Source organism: Cavia porcellus, unplaced genomic scaffold (genome assembly GCF_034190915.1).
Source record: "Cavia porcellus strain 051 isolate PalLab524CR breed Dunkin Hartley unplaced genomic scaffold, mCavPor4.1 scaffold_11, whole genome shotgun sequence".
Classification (NCBI taxonomy): Eukaryota; Metazoa; Chordata; class Mammalia; order Rodentia; family Caviidae; genus Cavia; species Cavia porcellus.
This window is the reverse complement of record NW_026947494.1, coordinates 34449700-34470500: the sequence shown is the minus strand read 5'-3', so window position 1 is coordinate 34470500 and position 20801 is coordinate 34449700. Positions and strand designations below refer to the sequence as shown.

Here is a 20801-nt window from a genome sequence, read left to right as displayed (position 1 = left end):
GGGTCAAGAAGTGCTCTCCTGGAATATTCACAGTATGTAAAATAAGGAATAATCCCCTCTACCCACACACACCCACTCTGGCCAGTATCTCTTTCTGGGGAAGTTTGGGGAAACTGAGTTAATCAGAGCCTATCTGCTGCTCCCTGTACTTGAAAAAAAAGAAACTATTTTTCTCCTTTTGAAAGTTCCCCTAGATTTCTATACTCACTTTACAGAGTAGCACCCTCATAATCCTCCACATAGCCTCCACATAGCCTCCACATGTTTGTTTGGCAATTCCTGTTGATTTTTTGTTAAATTTTTGAAATACAATTTTTGCAGAAACACAAATGTGACACTCAGAATGTTTCATTCATTCACTTAATATTTCTTTTTTTAATTTTAAATTAAGCTTATTCATACAATTCATATATACATAAAGATCAGATTCATCATAGAGAATTTATTTTTTAATTTTTATTTATTTATTTATTTATTTATTTTTGGTAGTAGGGATCAAATTCACAACCTTGTGCTTGCCAAGTAGGTGCTTGTGCCACTGAGCTAAATTCGTAGACCTTAGGATACTTTTTTTTCCCAAATCCATTTTATCTCAAGGATAAAAATTAAAAACAAGAAGAAAGAAAAAATCTACAACAAAATCTCAAAATATGTCAGTCAGAGAGCAACAATGTTACATACATTGTACACTGTCATTTCTAAATCATTCACCCAGAGGAAAAGACTTGCATCCAGTTGTCCAAGCAACACCAGCACAAATCTTTATCTTCTGTGAGCTCAGAGAAATCAATGGTATAACTATCCTTTTATTTTTATATACACACACATATATGCATACACATTGATGCTCGATAAGATATTGACAAACAGACTGTAGCAAATTGTCAAGAAGACTGTACACCAAGACCAAGTGGGATTCATCCCAGAGATGCAGGGTTGTTTCAACATATGTAAACCCATAAATGTAACACCATATTAACAGAACCAAGGACAAAAATCATATGATCATCATGATAGATGCAGAAAAAGCTTTTGACAAAGTCCAGCACCGTTCATGATAAAAACCCTACAAAAAATTGAAATAGATGATCTTTATCTCAATCTGATAAAAGCCATCTATGACAAATGAACAGCCAATAAAGTATTAAATGGACCAAAACTAAAAGCTTTTACTCTAAAATCAGGGACAAGACAAAGATGTCCATTTTTTCCACTGTTAATCAACATAGTTCTGGAGACTTTGGACAGAACAATTAGACAACAGAAAGAAAAGGAGAAAAAATAGGAAAGGAAGAAGCTAAACTATCATTATCTGCAGATGACGTGATATTCTACTTGCTTTATTAGTACTTATACTTTGTGACTATTCAATTTGTTTTTGATGCTATAATTGATGCTGTTTCATAAAACTTCACCAAAGACTTCCAGATTTAATAAGCATATTCAGTAGTGTAGCTAGTTACCAATTCAACACAAAAAAATCAATAGCCTCTCTGTACACAAATAACAAACTCACTGAGAAATAAATGAAATGATACCTTTTACAATAGCATCCGAAAAATGAAACATCTAGGAATCAACGTAACAAAAGATGTAAAAAGACCTCTACATTGAAAACTACAGTACTTTTAGAAAGATGATTGAAAAAGGTGTGCTATTCCATGCTCTTGAGTAGGAAGAACCAATACAGTGAAAATGACCATACTTCCAAAACTGTCACACAGATTCAATAAAATTCCAACCAAAATTCCAATTGCATATCTCACAGAATTAGAGAAAATAATCCTAAAATTCACCTAGAACCAGAAGAGACCTAGAATAACAAAGGCAAGCTTTGTCTTTGGGTGACAAAGCGGGGAGCATCACAATTTTTGACTTGAAATTATAGTATAAAGCTTCTGTGATAAAAACACAGGTACTAGCAAAAAAAAACTAACAAACAAGAAAAAAAAAAACCAAAAATCAATAGAACAGATTAAAAGATGCAGAAACAACTCCAGACACAGTAAGCCACCTTATCTTTGACCAATGTGCCAAACATATTCACTTGAAGAAATATGCCCTGGCTCTTGGCCAGGGATTTAGGTCAGTGGCATAAGCGCCTTCCTGGCAAGCATGTGGGCATGAGTTTGATCCCCAGTACCAAAAAAAAAAAAAAGCAAGCAAACAAGCAAGCAAGCAAGCAAGAAAGAAAGAAAGAAAGAAAGAAAGAAAGAAAGAAAGAAAAAGTGGCTCTGCACATGCTGAAGATTAATACTGGACTATATCTTTCACCATGAAGTAAGTTAAAATCAAGATGAATCAAAGATTTAAAACTAAAGCAGAAACATTAAATATTCTGGAAGACAGAGTAGATAAAACTCTTGAAGAAATTTGTATAAGCAAAGACTTTATGAACAAAACACTAATTGCACAGAAACTATCACAAAGAATCTACAACTGGGATTTCTTCCTAATAAAAAGTTTTGCACAGCAAGAGAAACCACCAACGGAGTGAAGAGACAACCCACAACATGGGAGAAAATATTTTCCAACTGTTCATCAAAGGATTACTATTAAGAACATGTAAAGGACTAAAAAACAATCAGTTCTCCCAGATTTAAAGACCCCATTCAAAAGTAGGCATCTGAGATGGATACATACGTCTTAAATGAGGAATAACAACAACAAATAGATATGTGAAAACATGTTCAGCATTGTCGATGTCGCTCCTGGCCGGCAGGAAAGACACACGACAAAGTCTGGCAGTGGACAACCTTTTCTTTTATTTTCCTTCTCCGTACAGCCTGCCCTGGGATCGCTCCCAGCCGAAGCCTCCTTTGGTCCGCTCCCCGCGGCTCCTTCTGGGCTTCTACTTTTGGGCTTCTTCTTCCCCCCCAGGGGTGGCACCAGTATATATACGGATACAGTGTCCAATCATGTTAAAGTAAGCAAGGCAAGCTGATTGGCTAACATCATCAGTTGCCAGGCAGACTATATTGTTGAGCGGGTTGCTTACGCGGTAAGCAGGAAACTAACGTGCTCGATGGGAGGGGTAATCTACCTCAGGCTTTACTCTTTACTACAGGCCTCACGTCCGCCAAGTGAGGCGACCGGGCTCGGGGCTGCGGCTCCCAACATCTCCCCCTTTTTTATTTTTTATGAATGTGTGCATCGTAGCCCTTTCTGGACTGGGTGCAGAGGCTTATGCCCTATGCGTAGGCCCACCGTAGGTCCTTGGCTTAGACCCTGGTCGGCCGTCCCATGGTCTGCCAAGGCCCTGAGGCCCTCGTCTTTTTTTTAGGGCCAGGCACAAACTGGACGGAACCTGGATGCACACAAGCTTGCACTCATTTTCTCTCCGTAAAGAAATCCCCTCGGAGAGAAATTTAGACCTGGGCAGCATCTAACAGTCCAGCGGCTTACGTGCAGGATGGGGTAGGGCCTGGCTTAGGTTGAGTCGCACCGGGGGAGTACGCTCTTACCCGTCATTGACTCTCCTACCCAGCTATGTCATAATTTTTTAGAGGAGGAGTGTGGGAAGCTCACCACCCCTAGACTCGGTCGTAGGCTAGGCGAGCGAGTCATGCATATGCCTGAGGATCTTCTTGTCCATTTTGGGCTACCGCTATTTTTATTTATCTTGTTGGTTGGTCTGTGATGGATCTCCGGTAGGGCAGGTCTGATCTTTAGTCGAGGGCTTTGTCGCCCGTGTCAGTCTCTCCGGTACCCACAGTGGTTCTCGTCCCGATTCCTGTGGGAAAACACAAACCGCGCCTCGGTTCCAGCTGACCACTGGATCCGGGCCCATCCATTGTCCTGTCAGGACATCTTTCCACTTCACCCACCCTTTATGGTTGGGGGAAGGGTTGCAGTGCTCCATGGCTGGGGAGCAATTATCATTATTTAAATTTAAAAAATTGTGTGTGAATACTGCCATGGATAATCGTGCCTTTGGGGCCAGGCCTTGGCCTACTCCCCCTTTTTGTTTTTGTAAAATTTTTTTGAGGCTTTTATGAGCCCTCTCAATGATTTCTTGACCTTGGGGATTGTATGGGATTTGACCTCTAGGTGATTTTGATCGAAGTGGGTAGGAGAGCTTCTTAAGCGGCCCCTAAGAAAAACCCAGCCCTTGCCTACCTTTTTTGTTCTCTACTGGTATTGGGGATGTCCGACCCTGTAGGGCATTGCCCAAGCCTTTGCCGGGGGTATATCCCTGGTTCCTGAGTATATCCTTAGCCTGGGGGGAGCAGTTTGACGTAAGCGTGACATCCATCTGAGTGAGGATGTCCCTTCCCCATAGAGACACTGGCAACTGTAACACAAATGGTTGGAAATGGCCCTGATGACCCTCCTCATCGCACCAGAACAGGGTTGAAGCACTAACCTGAGGAGCTGACACCATCCCCAGGCCCTGCAGCGTGTTATCTGCAGTGTTGGTGGGCCAGTTGGAGGGCCAATCCTTTTTAGAGATAATGGAACGGTCAGCTCCTGTGTCTAGGAGCCCTGTTATACTCTTGCCATTGACCTTAAGTGAGAGCATGGGCCTTTTATCAAGTATTATATGGAGTCCCTCGAAGACTTCCCCTGAGGAACCGAAACCTTGACTTTCTCTAATTTTTTGCTTTGAGGGGAATCTCTTGTGGAGACTGGGGAGCAGCAAGAGCTGCGCTATCTTGTCTCCTTTATTGATTACCATAGTACCCACAAGAGATTGAACCATAATTTTAATGTGTCCTGTGTAGTCTGAGTCTATGACCCCCGGGACTACTATGAGACCCCGAAGGGCCGTGGAGGATCTTCCGATCACCAGACCCACGGAATTTTCGGGTAACGGTCCCTTAAAGGTGGTTTCAACCACTTGAACACCCATATCAGGCACTAATATAAGTCTGGAGGCGACACTGAGGTCCACACCTGCTGACCCAGGGGTGGCCCTTGTTGAAGGCTGCCATCCTGAGCTGTCCTGTCTCTGGGGCGGGGGCCCGCCTGTAGGGGGCCCCCTCTGGCCGTTTTTTGGCCCTCTAACATCTCGTCTACAAATACGGTTGCCCTGAGCATCAAAGACCGACCTACACTCCTCAGCTTTGTGTGATCCCCTCTTGTATCGCCCACAAACATATGGTTTTTCATTCCTAGGGCGAGGCCTAGCATCTGCATTGTTTGGGCAATGACGTTTAATGTGTCCTGGCTCCCCGCAGGCAAAACACCCTTTAGCCTTACATTCCCCTTCTAACCCGTGAGGTCCCCTCTGCTGTACAGCCGCAGCCAGGAGAGCAGCCACTCCCGAGTTGGAGAGCGGCCCCCCTATCTCTCTGCATATCCTAATCCAGGCGTTGAGGTCCTTGTTTTTATGAGGAGCTATCGCTGCCTTGCACTCCTTTGTACATTGCTCAAAAATCAGCTGCCTTACCAGCGGTCGAGCCACTCCCGGATCAGAAAATATCTTATCGGCAGCATCTTGCATTTGGGCCACAAAGTCAACAAATGGCTCTGTGGTACCCTGAATTATTTTTGAAAGACACAAGGAGGCTGTTCCGGCACCACTTACCTGCTTCCAGGCGCGGAGCCCTATGGCGTTGATTTGTTCATAGACAGCGCCGGGGAACTGAGTCTGATCATCAGCGTGCCGACCTTCTCCCATAAGCATTTCCTTGTTCCACCCCCGGTTTCCCCGACTGGCGTTTCTCTCAGCCTGCTCTGCAGAGAACTCTGCGTACCAGGCTCGCCAATCCAGGTAACTACCCGAGGGCAGACACGCCTTTGCCAGCTGAATCCAGTCCGCGGGGGTGAGGGGCCCAGAAGACAGGTTCTCCAGCATGGCAATGGTGTAAGGCGCAGTCGGCCCAAAGGTTGTAACTGCATTTTTAAGTTCTCTAATCTGCTTTATCTCAAAAGGCTCCCATGCATTACGTCCCTGGCCCATAGCTACTTGTACAGGAAATATCCCGTAGGGGCCACTCTCTATCCCAGGTGGTGGATGTACCTCATGAGACAAACGTCCCCCCTGCCAAAGCCGCCTGTAAAAATACCGACCCGCCGGCGGCGGAGCATAAGACGGCGGCCATGATTGGGCGGAAAATGGGGGCCCGTGCATCACTTCCTGTTCTGGCGAAGGGGAAGGGAGCTCCCGGGCGGCCGCCTCGCGGCGAGGGATCGCCTCCGGGAACAGCCCCCAAGGTGGGGCGGAAGGCTTCGCCTCCCTCTCGCGCCGGGGAGCGCTCAGGAGCTCTCCACTCCTCCGCAGACCAAGTTGAGCGGAGCGCAATTCACGGCGCAACGCTGGGAAAGAACCCTTTCGACTCCTTATCGAGCGACTTAGGCTCCTGACAGCTGGTCTCTTTGGCCTCCTTGCCATTCAACTTTCCCTCGTCCTCGGAGTCAGACGACTCCGAGGCTAGAGCCCCGTCCTTCTCCTTAGCATCTTTGTTCCCCTTGACGGGCCCCTCTCGGGAGCTCCCCGACTGGGCCTGCTCAAATACCCTGCGTACTTTTGTAAGCTCTTGAGAGCTTTCTCCACAACCACCCTCGCTCTTAATGTTGCTACCTAGCATGTTTCCCATTTTTTAATATGTTACTCACCGCGTGAGGCCCAAGGAATCCGCCACTTACGCATGAGCCTGAGGGGAGTCTAAAAGCCCTGTAGGTGCGCGCCACCCAGAGCCCAGGCTTATCCCCAACTCACCTGTTTCGCAGCTCTGTACTGGAGCGTTGTCTGCTGTCACGTCTCGGGGGTGATCAGTCCCCGTGCGGGCCACCAAATGTCGATGTCGCTCCTGGCCGGCAGGAAGGACACACGACAAAGTCTGGCAGTGGACAACCTTTTTTTTATTTTCCTTCTCCGTACAGCCTGCCCTGGGATCGCTCCCAGCCGAAGCCTCCTTTGGTCCGCTCCCCGCGGCTCCTTCTGGGCTTCTACTTTTGGGCTTCTTCTTCCCCCCCAGGGGTGGCACCAGTATATATACGGATACAGTGTCCAATCATGTTAAAGTAAGCAAGGCAAGCTGATTGGCTAACATCATCAGTTGCCAGGCAGACTATATTGTTGAGCGGGTTGCTTACGCGGTAAGCAGGAAACTAACGTGCTCGATGGGAGGGGTAATCTACCTCAGGCTTTACTCTTTACTACAGGCCTCACGTCCGCCAAGTGAGGCGACCGGGCTCGGGGCTGCGGCTCCCAACACAGCATCACTGGTCATTGAAGAGATACAAATTAAAACAATACTGTGAGTCCACCTTACCCCAGAAAGAATGGCTTCTATCAAGAAATAAAGCAATAACAACTGGAGGAACTGTGAGGTAAAAAGAACCCTTCTCTACTGTTAGTGTGATTGTAGACTGGTACAACCACTGTAGAAATCATTATAGGGATTTGTCAAAAAACTAGGACTGAAGATCCCATTCAATTCAGCTATTGCCTTTTTGTTATCTTACCAGAAGAATTAGAAACATCATACAAGAGCAATAAATGTGCACTCATGTTCATAGCAGCACAGTTTATAATAGCTAAATCTTGGAAACAACCTAAATGTCCATCAATCATGGAATGGATAAAAATGGTGTGGTATTTTTATATAATAGAGTCCTATTCAGCCATAAAGAAGAATAAACTTGAGATTTTTAAAGGTAAATGGATACAAATTGAGACCATGCTCATAAGCGAAACAAATCAATCTCACGTGTGCAAATGTTATATTGTCTACATGGTATGAGCAACTGAAAGATTAAAGAAAGTATAAAACGTACACTAGATACTGTGAAATAGAAGAAATTGTTCAAAAGAAAAAGGAACTGGAGTGTGTGAAATGGGAAGGATTGTAAGGAAAAACACAAAGTCAGTTATGCTATTAATATCTCTTTGCTCATTAAAAAGGAAGGTTTGGGTTAATATTAATTGGAGAAATCTTTATGTCCATATCTTGTTCCCTGAGAAATTACTTTAAAGATAACAACATGTAATGTATTAACTATTGTTATTCTTCTACTATTTTGTTATGAAATTTTGCTTTACCTTTTTTCTATAAAATAAAATTTTAAAAAGTAAAGAAGTTTTAGTTTCTAAAAAAAGATTGAGGAAAATATCAGAAAGTGGAAAGCTGTTCCTTGTTTAAAGAAACAATAAAGAAACATGGATATTATAGATTAAGTTATAGATAGACAGATAGATATGGTTTTATTATTTTTAACTAAAAGCTTCATTTTGTGTATATTTTAAATACTATAAAGCATGCACTGCAATATCCAAAAGTAACACTGAACTTTTTGCTATATTTTAATGTTGAGCAATGGCCCTCTGAAGCTGAGTTATTTTTTCTTTCCTTGGCTAATTTTGTAGCTATTTCACAATGACAGGCGATTTGTCTCTCAGTGCATTTCAATATTGAGTATATTAAAATAAGAAGAGGGTTCTTCCATTGCATTTCAGAGAAATATCTGTAAAATAAAAAAATTAGTCCAGTTAGCTTTTAATATTTTAAGATTAATCCATTGTCCTTTTCTTAACATTATCCTTTTCTTTTCATAACAGGGATTTACTTTTTCTTGGTAAATATCCTGTTCTATTCTCAACTCAAGAGTTTCGTATCACTTGCCCTTTTTCTCTATTTCCCAAATAGAGCCAATGAAGACGATTAATCACCCACAGGCAAAAGCATTACACTGTACTTCTCCCGTCAGAGACAGTCAGTAGAGTGCGCACACCTACATCTCAATTTGGCAAAGGAGATGGAGATGAAACTAAGGCAGGATCAGACAGAAACTCTTCCCCTGTTGGTAGACATTAGTTTTCTCAGCTATCTTAGATTAGATCCTGTGCTACATCAAAATCATAAGCAGACCAAAAATAGCTCTCATTAATTATCATCTATTTAAATCTCCACTTAGGCGCCTTTTCCTTCAGGGAGCCTCTCCTGATATTGCCTCTCTGAATTTGTATCTGTTGGTTCCCATTGGCAGAATAGAACTTAACACACTGAATTGAGTGTAGCTATTTTGTCCTCACCAAATTGATTAGCAACTGGTAATTGCAGGAACTAATATTATTCCTTGTTCTTTAACAATGTATGTTTTCAACAAACACTTGAGTACACAAATGAATGAATGGTCATTGTAGTAGATATTTACAAATAGCTCTGATATGTGCTACATTGTTTTATTTCATATGGAGTTTTTCCTAGGTACAAACTGAAGCAGATGATTTGGAAACAGATTTCTACAAAGATTTAATATCTTTTGAAAAGAAAGAAGATAAAAAATCCTCATCATTTGGTATAGAGAGAGATAATTTTCATGTACCAATTTTTTATTCCTCAAAAAAAAATAAAAATATTCAACATAAGTCATCCTTCAAAGAAGCTATTCGGGCCTCCTATAAAAAGGTAATAAAAACAATATTTGATCTTTTTATTCTTCTTTGAAATTTAATGCCAGTTGAAGCAATGCATTTAGAAGAGGAAAGTATTGATACCATATTGATGGGATTTCTTAACAACACTGTTAAATTCACTTACTTTTTAAATTAGATCGACTTTAAAAGTTGTACAGGTAATAATGTATAATAATATTCCATGTACTTTTTCTTGTGTTCTCTTTATTTTCATTTGTTATTGTGCTATAAATGTTTCTTATAAACAGCATATAATAGAATATTGCATTTTATGAAACCTGAGTCTCTGGCCTTTGCTAAGGAAATTTAGCCAAGTTATGTTTGATGTACTCATTGTAAGATTGCATGTGTTCCTTCCATCTTTTATTTTTCTTACTCATTGCAAAATACTGGTTTTTGAAGAGATATTATAGTAACCATTGTTGATTTTCCTATTGTTTGGTTTTGAAGGCCAGTAAAGCTTTCATTCTTTTGATTTGATCACTTTGATACTGTTTTGATTTGTTTGAATGCATTGTGTGTGAAGTTAAGAACTATTTCAGGGAGAACAGGAGACACTGTGGTTGCCACAGTTGATTTCCTGTTGTCTTGTTTGAAATCCTGTGCTGCTTGTATTGTTTTCTTCCAATCTGCTTTATTCTTTTTGTTTTGTTTTGTACTACTCTTTTCTTTATTCTTTTAAATTGTATTTTAAAGAGAGTAAAATTAAACATAACAGCACAGAACAAAACAGAGTAGAAGAAAACAATGAAAGAGACACAGATTTCAAAGCAAAACAAGAGAACTTCCCAATCATATTTTCTCTTGTTTCTTCTAAATAGTTTTCTATATCTCCACACACAATGAATTCATACAAAAAAATAGTATTAAACTGATCAGAATAGGATTATGAAGGCATTTTAGGCATTATGACTGTCATAATATCTCTCATTCTCTTTAAAACAGCTCTCCATACCTTCATGTATGTTGAAACTAAGCAATACAAAACAGACTAAAATCACTCTGAGAAAAGAATAATAGTACTGCTGGATTTCATAGCATGAGACTATGGAATCAGCACTGGGTACCATAATGTCTCTTTTTCTTCAAAGTAGCTGTTCATTTCATCATGCATTATATAATCAGTTCTCATAAACTGTTGAGGAGAAGATCTATTCATGTATGAGTCTCTACATTATACCTATCCTTTCTGTATTAGAGAGAAAACAAATTTCTAAACAAATTTCTAGAAAAACAGGAACCAAAAAAAGACAAATAAATAGCAATGGCAAAGATCCCAAAACACTGACAATTCGGGTCTTCAAAACAAGGTGGTAAGAGCGTAACTGGGGTTGTTGTTTTACATAATGATCTTCAAGAGTTTCTCATCACCATACAATAATATGCACAATTGCTACAATCCGATCAATGTTAACTTTGTGTTCCAAGAACTTACAGAATTTGTAGCACAATTATCTTAGCTATCCTGTGTGTTTATATAATTTTAGATACTTTTTCTTTTCCCTTACTTTTTATTTTTCCTCATTTTCCCAGAGAGATTATTTTTCCCTTTAAGCAGATTCTTCTCCTTTCACTGTATTTACTGAGTTTTTTGTATCTTATGTACTCTTAACATTTCTTACACTAGGGAGATGATATGATATTTACCATGCGAGTTTGATTTATTTCACTTATGAGTATGGTCTCAAGTTGCATACATTTACTTATAAATATCTCAATGTGATCATTCTTTATAGCTGAGTAGAACTCCACTGTATAAAAATACCACATCTTTTTATCCATTTTCAGTTGATGGGCATTTAGGTTGTTTCCAGGATCTGGCTATTACAAATTGTGCTGCTATAAACATATGTGCCCATATATCACTGTGGTATGATGTTTTAGTTCTTCTGGGAATATGCTCAGAAGTGGAATAGCTGGGTCAAATCGGACTGCCAATCCCAGATTTTTGAGGAACCTCCAAACTGACTTCCACAGTGGTTGTACCAGTCTGCACTCCCACCAACAGTGCAGAAGTGTTGCTTTTACTTCTCCAGCATTTGTTGTTGGTAGTTTTCTTTATGCTGTTCATTCTTTCTGGAGTGAGATGAAATCTCAGTGTGGTTTTAATTTGCATTTCTCTAATGACCAATGATGCGGAACATTGTTTCATGTATTAATTTGCCATTTGTATTTCTTTATCTGTGAACTCTGTATTCACCCAAGAGGTCCATATTTGTAATGGGTCTTTGAATTTCAGGGATCTGATTTTTAAAAATTCTTTATATGTACTGGACAGAAGTCCTTTGTCTGAGGGACAGTTCACTAAGATTTTTTTCCCAATTTGTGGTTTTCTTTTCACTATGCTGGAGAGTTCTTTTGACCTGAAAAAACTATTTAATAGAACATGATCCCAGTTATTGATTCTGTGAAGTATTTCCCATATGGTTTTAGTCTGGTTCATGAATTCTCTACCTACCTCTATGTCTTCGTGATTTCTACTTACTTTGACTTCCAACGGATTTAGTGTTTCTGTTTTAATACTTATATCTTTGATCTACTTAGATTTTTAGTACATGGTGATAGTCATGGGTCAAGTTTTAGTTTTTGGCATATGGAGAGCTAATTTTTCCAGCACCATTTATTAAAGAGACTATCTTTCTTCCAGTGGATGTGTTTGGCCCTTTATCAAAGCTAAGGTGGCTAAGTGTGTTTGTAGTTGTAGTTGTATCTTCTAATCTACTCCATTGATCTTCAGGTCTTTTTTATTCCAGTACCATGCTGATTTTACTACAGTAGCTTTGTAGTATAACTTCAAGTCAGGGATTGTGATGCCTCCTGCCTTGCCTTTGTTGCTCAGAATTGCCTTTGGTATTCTGGTTGCAGATTACTTTTAGAAGTGATTTCTCTAGATTTGTGAGATATGCTAGTGGTATTTTTATTGGGACTGCATTAAATCAGTATAAAAATTTTGGGAGAATGGCCATTTTCACAATGTTTATTCTACCTATCCATGAGCAAGGGATGTCTTTCCATTTTCTGAGGTCCTTTTCAATTTATTTTTCAGGGTTTTATAATTTTCCTTGAATAGATTTTTACTTCTTTGTTAGATTGATTTCTAAGTATTTCATTTTTTGGATGCTATTGCAAAGAGTGTGGCTTCTCTTCTTTCTCTCTCCGTGATTTTGTTGTTGGTGTATAGGAATGCTATTGAATTTTGAGTGTCGACTTTGTATCCTGGTACCTTACTAAATTTACTTACTATACCTAGTCTTTCAATGAAGTTTTGGGGGTCTTCTATGTAGAGAATCATGTCATCTGCAAATAATAATTTAATTCTTTTCCTATCCTTACTCCTTTCATTTCTCTCTCTTTTCTAATTGTTCTGGCTAGTATTTCCAGCACTATATTGAATAGGAGTAGTGATAATGGACATCCTTGTCTTGTTCCTGATTTTAGAGTAAAGGCTTTCAGTTTTTTGCCATTTAATATGATGCTGGCTGTTGGTTTGTCATAGATGGTTTTTATCATATTGATGTAAAGGCTATCTATTCGAATTTTCTGTAATGTTCTTATCATGAATAAGTGTTGGACCTTATCAAAAGCCTTTTCTGCATCTATAGAAACGATCATGTGGTTCTTATTCTTGGCTCTATTGATATGGTCGATTACATTCAATGATTTGAAACATGTTGAGACATCCCTGCATTGTTGGACTGCATCCCACCTGGTCATGGTGTATAATCTTCTCGATGATTTGCTGTATGCTGTTTGTCAATATTTTGTTGAGAATTTTTGCATCTATATTCATTAGGGAGATTGTCCTGTAGTTCTCTTTTTTGGTTGGGTCTTTCTCAGGTTTTTGTACTAGAGTAATATTTGCTTCCAGGAGAGAATTAGGAAGAATTGCTCCCTTTCAATTTCATTGAAACATTTGAGGGGTGTTGGCATTAAGTCTTCTTTGAATTTCTTGTAGAATTCCACAGTGAATCTGTCTAGACCTGCGCTTTTCTTTGTTGATAAGGAATTAATTACATTTTCAATTTGTTAATTGAAATTGAGTTATTCAGCAGTTTCATATCTTCTTGCCCCAGCTTTGGTAATTCATATGTTTCTAGGAATCTATCCATTTCCTCCATGTCATCAAGCCTATGACAATAGAGGTTTTCTTTATTTGTGTTCATTCTGTTTTCATGATGTAGAAATTCACTGCAATAAACTTTCCTCTGAGAAATGCTTTCATTGTGTCCCCAGGTTCTGGTAAGATGTATTTGTATTTTTGTTTATTTGTAGATATTGTTTAATTTCTTAATTTCCTCTCTGACACTGATTGCTCAGGAGTGTATTATTCAATTTACATGCGTTTGTGTGGGCTTTGCAGATTCTTTTGTCATTAATTTCTAGTTTCATGGTGCTATGATCTGATAATATTCACGAGATAATTTCAGTTCTTTTGCATTTACTTAAGCATGTTCTGTGGGTTAGTATATGGTCTATTTTAGAGAATGTGCCATGTGCTGCTGAGAAGAATGTATATTCTGATGTTGTTGGGTGCAACACTCTGTATGCATCCACCAAGTCCATTTGTTCAGAGGTGTGATTCAGTTCTATTATTTCTTTCCTGATTTTTTGTCTAGTTGATCTGTTCCTTTGTATCAATGGTGTGTTGAGGTCTCCTGTTATAATTGTGTTGTTGCTTGATTTTTCATTTTTGTTAATATCTATTTTGCATATCCGGATGCTCCTGAATTTGGTGTTTATTTATTTAAGGCTGTTATCTCTTCCTCTTGGAGTTTTCCCCTATCTAGTATGTAGTGACTTTGTTTATCTCTGTGGTTAGGTCATTCTTAGTTTGAAGTTCACATTGTCTGCAAACAGAATAGCTACCTATGCTCTTTTGGGGATACTGTTGCATGCAGTATTGTTGTCCATTCTTTGACTTTCAGTCTATGAGTTTTCTTTTGGATTAGATGGGTTTGGATTAGATGATCGATTCTGCCAGTCTGTTTCTTTCAATTGGTGAATTGAGACCATTTAAATTAATGGTTATAACTGACATATATTGGTTCACTTTTGACATGTTCTCTCTCTGCTCTTGATTCTTTACCTTTCCATTCTGTTCAGCTGTTTGCCTTGCTTAGTGGGTTTTTTTTTTCCCTAATGTCTTTCAGTATTCTTTGTAGGGTGAGTTTCATGGCCATAAAAGTTCTTCAGCTGTTCTTTGTCATGGAAGTATCTTGTTTCCCCATCCATTTTGAAGGGTAGTTTTGCAGGGTACACCAGGTTGAAAGCTGTTTTCCTTTAGGATCTGAAATACTTCATTACGTGCTCTTCTTGACTTCATTGTTTGTGTTGAGAAGTTTGCTGTGATTCTGATAGGTTTTCCTTTATAGGTTATCTGTCTCTTCTCTCTTCTAGAGACAGATATTTTAATATTCTGTTCTTATGTTGGATTTCTGGGAAGTTAATTATTATATTTCTGGGTACAGTTTTATTTTGATTACGGTTATTTGGAGTTCTCTTGACTCCATTGATCTGTATGTCAGTTTCCATTCTCATGTTTGGGAAATTTTCAGCTATTACTTCTGTAAATAGCCTTTGGATATCATATGTATTGTGCTCTTCTTTTTCATTTATACCTATCTATCTTATGATGTTTTACTTTGCATCATCTTGCAGCTGTTGAATTGTTATTTCCTGATTCCCTGTTATTTTTAAAAGATCTTTCCTGTCCTGTTTACTAGCTGCAATCTTGGTTCAAGGTCTGGTGTTCTATCTTCACTTTTATTGAGGTGGTTTTGCTAACTTTCAATGGAATTTTTTTGATTTCCCATTTATGTCTTTAAATCTGCATCATGAATTCTATTTGTTTCTTATAATTTTCATTCAGAGTTTCCGATCTTACTGCATCGTTCTTCTGATTTTTTAACTATGTCTTTTAGATATGTTCAGCATTTCTTTCATTGCATTTATCATTTCTTCTTTTACCTGGCAGATTATTTTTGTTCTGAATTCCTTTATAGCTTCCCAGTGTTATTGCTTTATTTCAGTTGTTATCATTTCATGAATTTCAGGTGTATGGATTACAATTTCTTCTATGTCCGTGTCTCCTCGTCTTGCTTGGGATGGGCTGGGAGTTTGGGATTGCATTTTGTGCTTTCATTTTGTCGTTTTCCTATATTTCCAGGTTTTGAGTGATGTTCCAAAGCTACCCCTATGTCCTGGCCATCATGTGGCCCACTTTTGGCTTTAGGGGCAGACTGCAGGAAACTTCTATCCACTTGGAATTTTGGGGGCAGGCCCAGTTATGCTTGCAGTGCCCTTCTGTGTGTCCTCAGGTGATTTGGGACACTGAGCATGGTCTTACTGGCTGGGAGCAACTTTCCAAATCTTTCCCAGTGCACTGGGAATCAATTCACACAAGTAAGCACCTGGGACTGAATTTAGGCCCCTGCTGGCTGCTTGGAGGTCACTGGGCATGGCCCAGTTAGGCCCCTTTACTCTCTTTTAAATATTTTTTTTTAAAAAACACTGTTTCTTTTATATCCTTGTATTTCCCATATTTTTCATGTTTATATCTTTCCCTTGTTTTACTTACCTGCTATACATGCAACAAACACTTTTTTGGAGAATATATTTGTTTCTCTGTTCATAGGCTTTTCCAGATTTAGTGAAATAACTAAGAAACATTATCTATTGCTAGGAATTATTTTGCTTTTGTTTTTATGTAATATATGTTGATTTGTATTTCATTTTGATTTATTGTCCTTATTTAAGGATTCTTCATATAACATTTATAACTTCCATGTTAATTATCCATTTTTACATTAGTTTTATATTTTATATGTGTATCACCACCTTCTTCTTATAATCTTCCTGTTTTTGATATCTATATTTTCTCTCAGTTGACATTTTTTGTTTTCCTCAGGGAAGGTATATATAAGTAAAATTTCCTAAATCCTTGCATATCCAGATTTGCTTGCCTTTCACTGAATAATAAAGTTAAAGACTACATTACAGTCTATTTTCTTCACAGTAGATGATATTCTTCTGTCTTCTAATTTCAGAGAAAAATTGATTTTCTGGAAATGTACAATAATTTTCTTGTAAAAATTTTATCTGGCTGTAAACTTACAATAATTTTTCAGATAAATACTTAGCAAACCCCTAAAGGATTTTCAGTATTGTATTTTTCTCATTTATCTTGCCAGAAATTTTGTGAAAAGTTATAACTTCATTTGTTAATCTTTCTTCTTCTGTTTCTTTTCCTCTTATTATTTGCGTTTCTTTTCCCACATATGTTCTACAACTCTAAAATGCTTTAGGGAAATATTTCTTTTGGAAATTTTTACACACTTTCAAACTCTGTGGTATATATTCTTCAATACAAATATCACTTTCGTAATTTTTTCTTTCTAAATAATGAAAGAGAAGAATGAGCTCTGAATCAAAACCAGAGAGGAGAAAGTATAAGGAGGAGACTGAAGCCAAATAATTGATTTATAAATGCTGCAAGACATGCGTGAAACCCTTTTGTAGATAAGGAGCTGTTGTTTATTCCATAACAGTTTTTCTCAAAGTGAAAACCTTTAGGATTGGTCTCACTATCAAGTTGGATCATGAAATTATTGCTATTGAATAATTTTTTACTTACAAAATTGTCATCCTTATGCGATTCAACCTAATATCATGATTGATTTTATAAGAGCTGAATAGAATAAGAAAGCCCCAGTCTCAAATTCTATTGTATCTTCCCTTTGTCTAACTCCTCAGCTAATGAAAACAACAAACTACCAACTCAAAAATTAATCCAAGCTAGTGGTGTACAATAGAGTGGAGTGCTGTATTTATTTTGTCACACACAGGTTTGACTGGTCAGTTTTGGAGTCAGTATAAAAACAAAATATCAGAGCTGTAAGATTCAGAGTTTTTAAAATTTATTTTACAAAACGAAAAATAAAACACTATGGTTCAAATACAGCAAGGTTGCAGAAATCAATGAAATGGGTTATACATGGATTATACCCTACTTTAGTATGACACTTTAGTCTAAACCAGCTTCAGCCATCATCTGCCAAGTAGAATACCATGACTGCTAGTGCTTGTGCTTGTTTGAAATACAAACAAAAAAAATTTTTTGAGGCAGGGTCTCATTATATAGTGCAGACTGACCTTGAACTTCCTTATGGAACCCGGGCTGCTCTCAAACTTACAGCAATCCTCCGGCCTCAGTCTTCTGAGTGCTGGGAGTACACCACCATGCTCAGGTGACATACAAACTTAACTTGCATTTTTCGTGAGTTTTCAGCAAATCTGGAAATGCTGAATCTTCCAAAACAGGCATTACAGATATTGAGGAAGTACATGTGCTTCTTACTAAAAGGGACCTCTAGTTTTCAAAAGCTATATTTCTATGACAAAATTCAAGCATTAAAGACAGAATTAATGGGCACTATTAAAATTTAGGCTAAACAAAGGCATAAATATTGTTTATTTTTTCATTTCTGTATTCATAGAACCTGAGATAGTTTAGTAGTGAATGAACAGAATATAATAAAGTAAAGAGAAAGAGAGACAGAGAGGAGAGAGAGAAAAGGACAGGAGGAGAAGAAGAAGAAAAGGGGAGAGAGGGGGAGAAAAAAGAAGAGAGTGAATTATAACCCTTTTTGATCTTTGCAAATTTTTTGTGTTTAAGCACTCATTTAGTGTTATAATTATAGGATATAGGAAAGTGGTTGTTAATAATTAGTAGTTATAATAAAGTTATTTTGCTGAAACATAGTCCTCAATGTTACTATTACTCAATTGCTAAAATCTGTTAAAATTGAATAAAAATGTTTTTAATTGTATACTCAGAATACTCAAACTCCAGTGTCTGTATGGAACAATTGAAAGAGATAATATTTTAAGTGTAATATCAACCATATAATCCTAAAAGACCTGACCTAACTAGAAATGATTAAACAAAAAATAGATTGCAAAGAAACAAAAACATCTCCTATGTTTCCATACGTAGGTGGAGGACAAAGCATATAAATAATTTTAACCTCACTCTCTAATTTAGAATCACAGCATTTGGCTTTGAAACGGGGTGTGAATGTTGTAGCCCTCGTCTTATTACTGAACCACTGAAGCCTACAGAATATAAATGCCTTCTCCTGTTAGTGACAAAGCTACAAATTGAATCCCTGTTGCAAGATTTCAAGTTGAATTTGTAGACAATCTGTTTTTGATTATTTACATTAGCAGAACATTCTAAAAACAAACAAAAAAGTCAGTAAAAATGCAACCACAATAGGTAATCAATAAAAAAGGACTGATTTTTCTGGTTGTTTATCCCTTTTGACAGAGAATCTATTTCTTGGTCAATCTATATTATTGAGTTCATCATACCTATTTAGCATTTTGAACATCTCATGAAGAGGTGTGGAGCATGAAATGAAAACCACAATTTTGTATGTGAGAATATGCAATAGAGTTAAAATTATTTTCATACTACAGCAGGATCTAAGCTAAGCATGTACTGATGACATTTAAATGTTTGGTACTGCTAGCCTTTATTTACCTTTAATTGTCTCTCTCTCTCTCTCTCTCTCCTTTTCTCCCTTCCCCTCTTCTATTTTGCTTCTTTCATTTAGGATTCTAGTTTTGTTAGAATCCATAAAGTGATAAAAGTTTTAAACTTCACAATGAAATCTAAGGATCTGCATCTCTCTGATGTCTTTTTGAAAGCACTTAACCACCTGCCTTTAGAATACAACTTTGCTTTGTACAGCCAAATATTTGAGGACTTTGGAACTCACTACTTTACTTCTGGATCCCTGGGAGGAATATATGATCTTCTGTACCAGTATAGTAGTGAAGAGTTAAAGAAGTCAGGTATATTTTCTTCAACCTTTGCTTTTTATGTTGGTATAATAGCATGCAATACATTTTTTCTCCTCCTCTATGATTTTAATCATTTTTTTTCTGGGTTTTAAATTAAATCTGCTTCATTTTCAAGTGGTAATAAAGAATACTCAAAAGCACAAATGCTCAAATAAATAAAAAATGAAATAGAAAAGTAGAGCCCAACAAAGAAAAAATGAATATGCTTAATCTCTGTGATTTGAAGTCATTTATCTATGAGTTTTGCAGCATCAAGGAAAGTAATAAGCCATACTATGGTGGTTACCTAAAAAAATAAGATGAAAGCAAATACATCAAGAAAAAGTCTGTCCTAGAACTAAGTTCTCAAAGATAATTTACTTATAGAAATTTCATGTGAGACAGTTTTATACAGCAATGATTTATAGAAAATCCAATAGCAATAATTTTCTCTCAGTAATTTTTAAAAAGTCAAGGCATAAGGTAAAAGAATATAGGGAATTGATAAGGGCTAATATGAGCCAATTATGCATGTTACGACTAGTTACAAAGCATGAGGCTGAGCATGAAACACTTTTACTTGAGGAAACCTTACAACTTTATATTGTAAAGTATAGAACAGACATTTTTCTGCTTACCTATAAAATAACATAAACCAAACACCTTCTGCCCTAAGTATTCATCTTAAATTGTTGATATTAATTATCATGATAGCACCTTTGGAGAAAATTGTTTTCAAGCTCCTGTAAGAAATGAATTAAGAGTTGGCATCATTTATTAGTGTCTCTTGAGAGCAAAATTAGGAAACTGAAGAGTAGCCAGAATTAACTCATCAAATAAATCAGAATTATTACCCAAATAAATCAGAATTTTTCATCATTAAACTGTTATATAAAAGTAAACAGGAATTGATTTAAAAACACAGCCTCAGGTCATCCCTAGAGCCAGTTCAGTTTTAACGCTTCTCTTCTTACAGTTCACTGTGGGAAACACTGTTTCCTTCAGCTGAGGAGTCCCTCCAGGTCTTAAGGAGCACATTTCCCTCCTGATCACCACCCTAAGAAAGAGGACGGATGAATACCTTTCAGAAAGATGTTCAGTAAGAAAGTCTGAAGTTGTATATTTTTAACCTGACATATTTACTAAATTACAAAAACTTTATGCTATGATTGCTTCCACACTGTCTGCCCCTTATATTCACTCAGTTTATCATTTCTATTAGACCAATGCTTGAATGATGAAGCAAATGTCTTCTACTGAAAATAGCATCTGTATTCGCACTTATCAAACATAGTTGGTAGAAATCCTCGCTTCTTTACTTGGCTTCACCTTACTTATCCGATGAAATTATTCTGGTCACTGTCAAAGCAGCCCAGAAAATAATTTTCCACTTGATGTGTATATTCATCATGCATTTAGCCAAAATCTAAAAGAACTGTGTGAATCTTTAATCAACTATCTAACATCAATGATTCAACAGTTGAATTCCAGTAAGGAAAAATGGAGTGATGAGCAATATATTTCTACAAAAATATTCTCACCCTCTCTCTCTTTGTCTATAAAGGTAAAGATTGAAAATGTATATGTATAA

At 37.6% G+C, this 20801-nt stretch overlaps 1 protein-coding gene across 5 annotated transcripts in view; it reads left to right on the top strand.

The window, feature by feature from the left end:
- C6 (complement C6) overlaps positions 1-20801 on the top strand; it is a 78839-nt gene that overhangs the window by 23220 nt on the left and 34818 nt on the right. For all 5 annotated transcript variants that reach the window (XM_013152915.2, XM_013152917.2, XM_013152914.2 and 2 more), the window contains 2 exons: positions 9156-9356; positions 18982-19222. In XM_013152915.2, coding sequence (XP_013008369.1) covers positions 9156-9356; positions 18982-19222 — 442 coding nt within the window. The remainder of the gene's footprint in view (positions 1-9155; positions 9357-18981; positions 19223-20801) is intronic.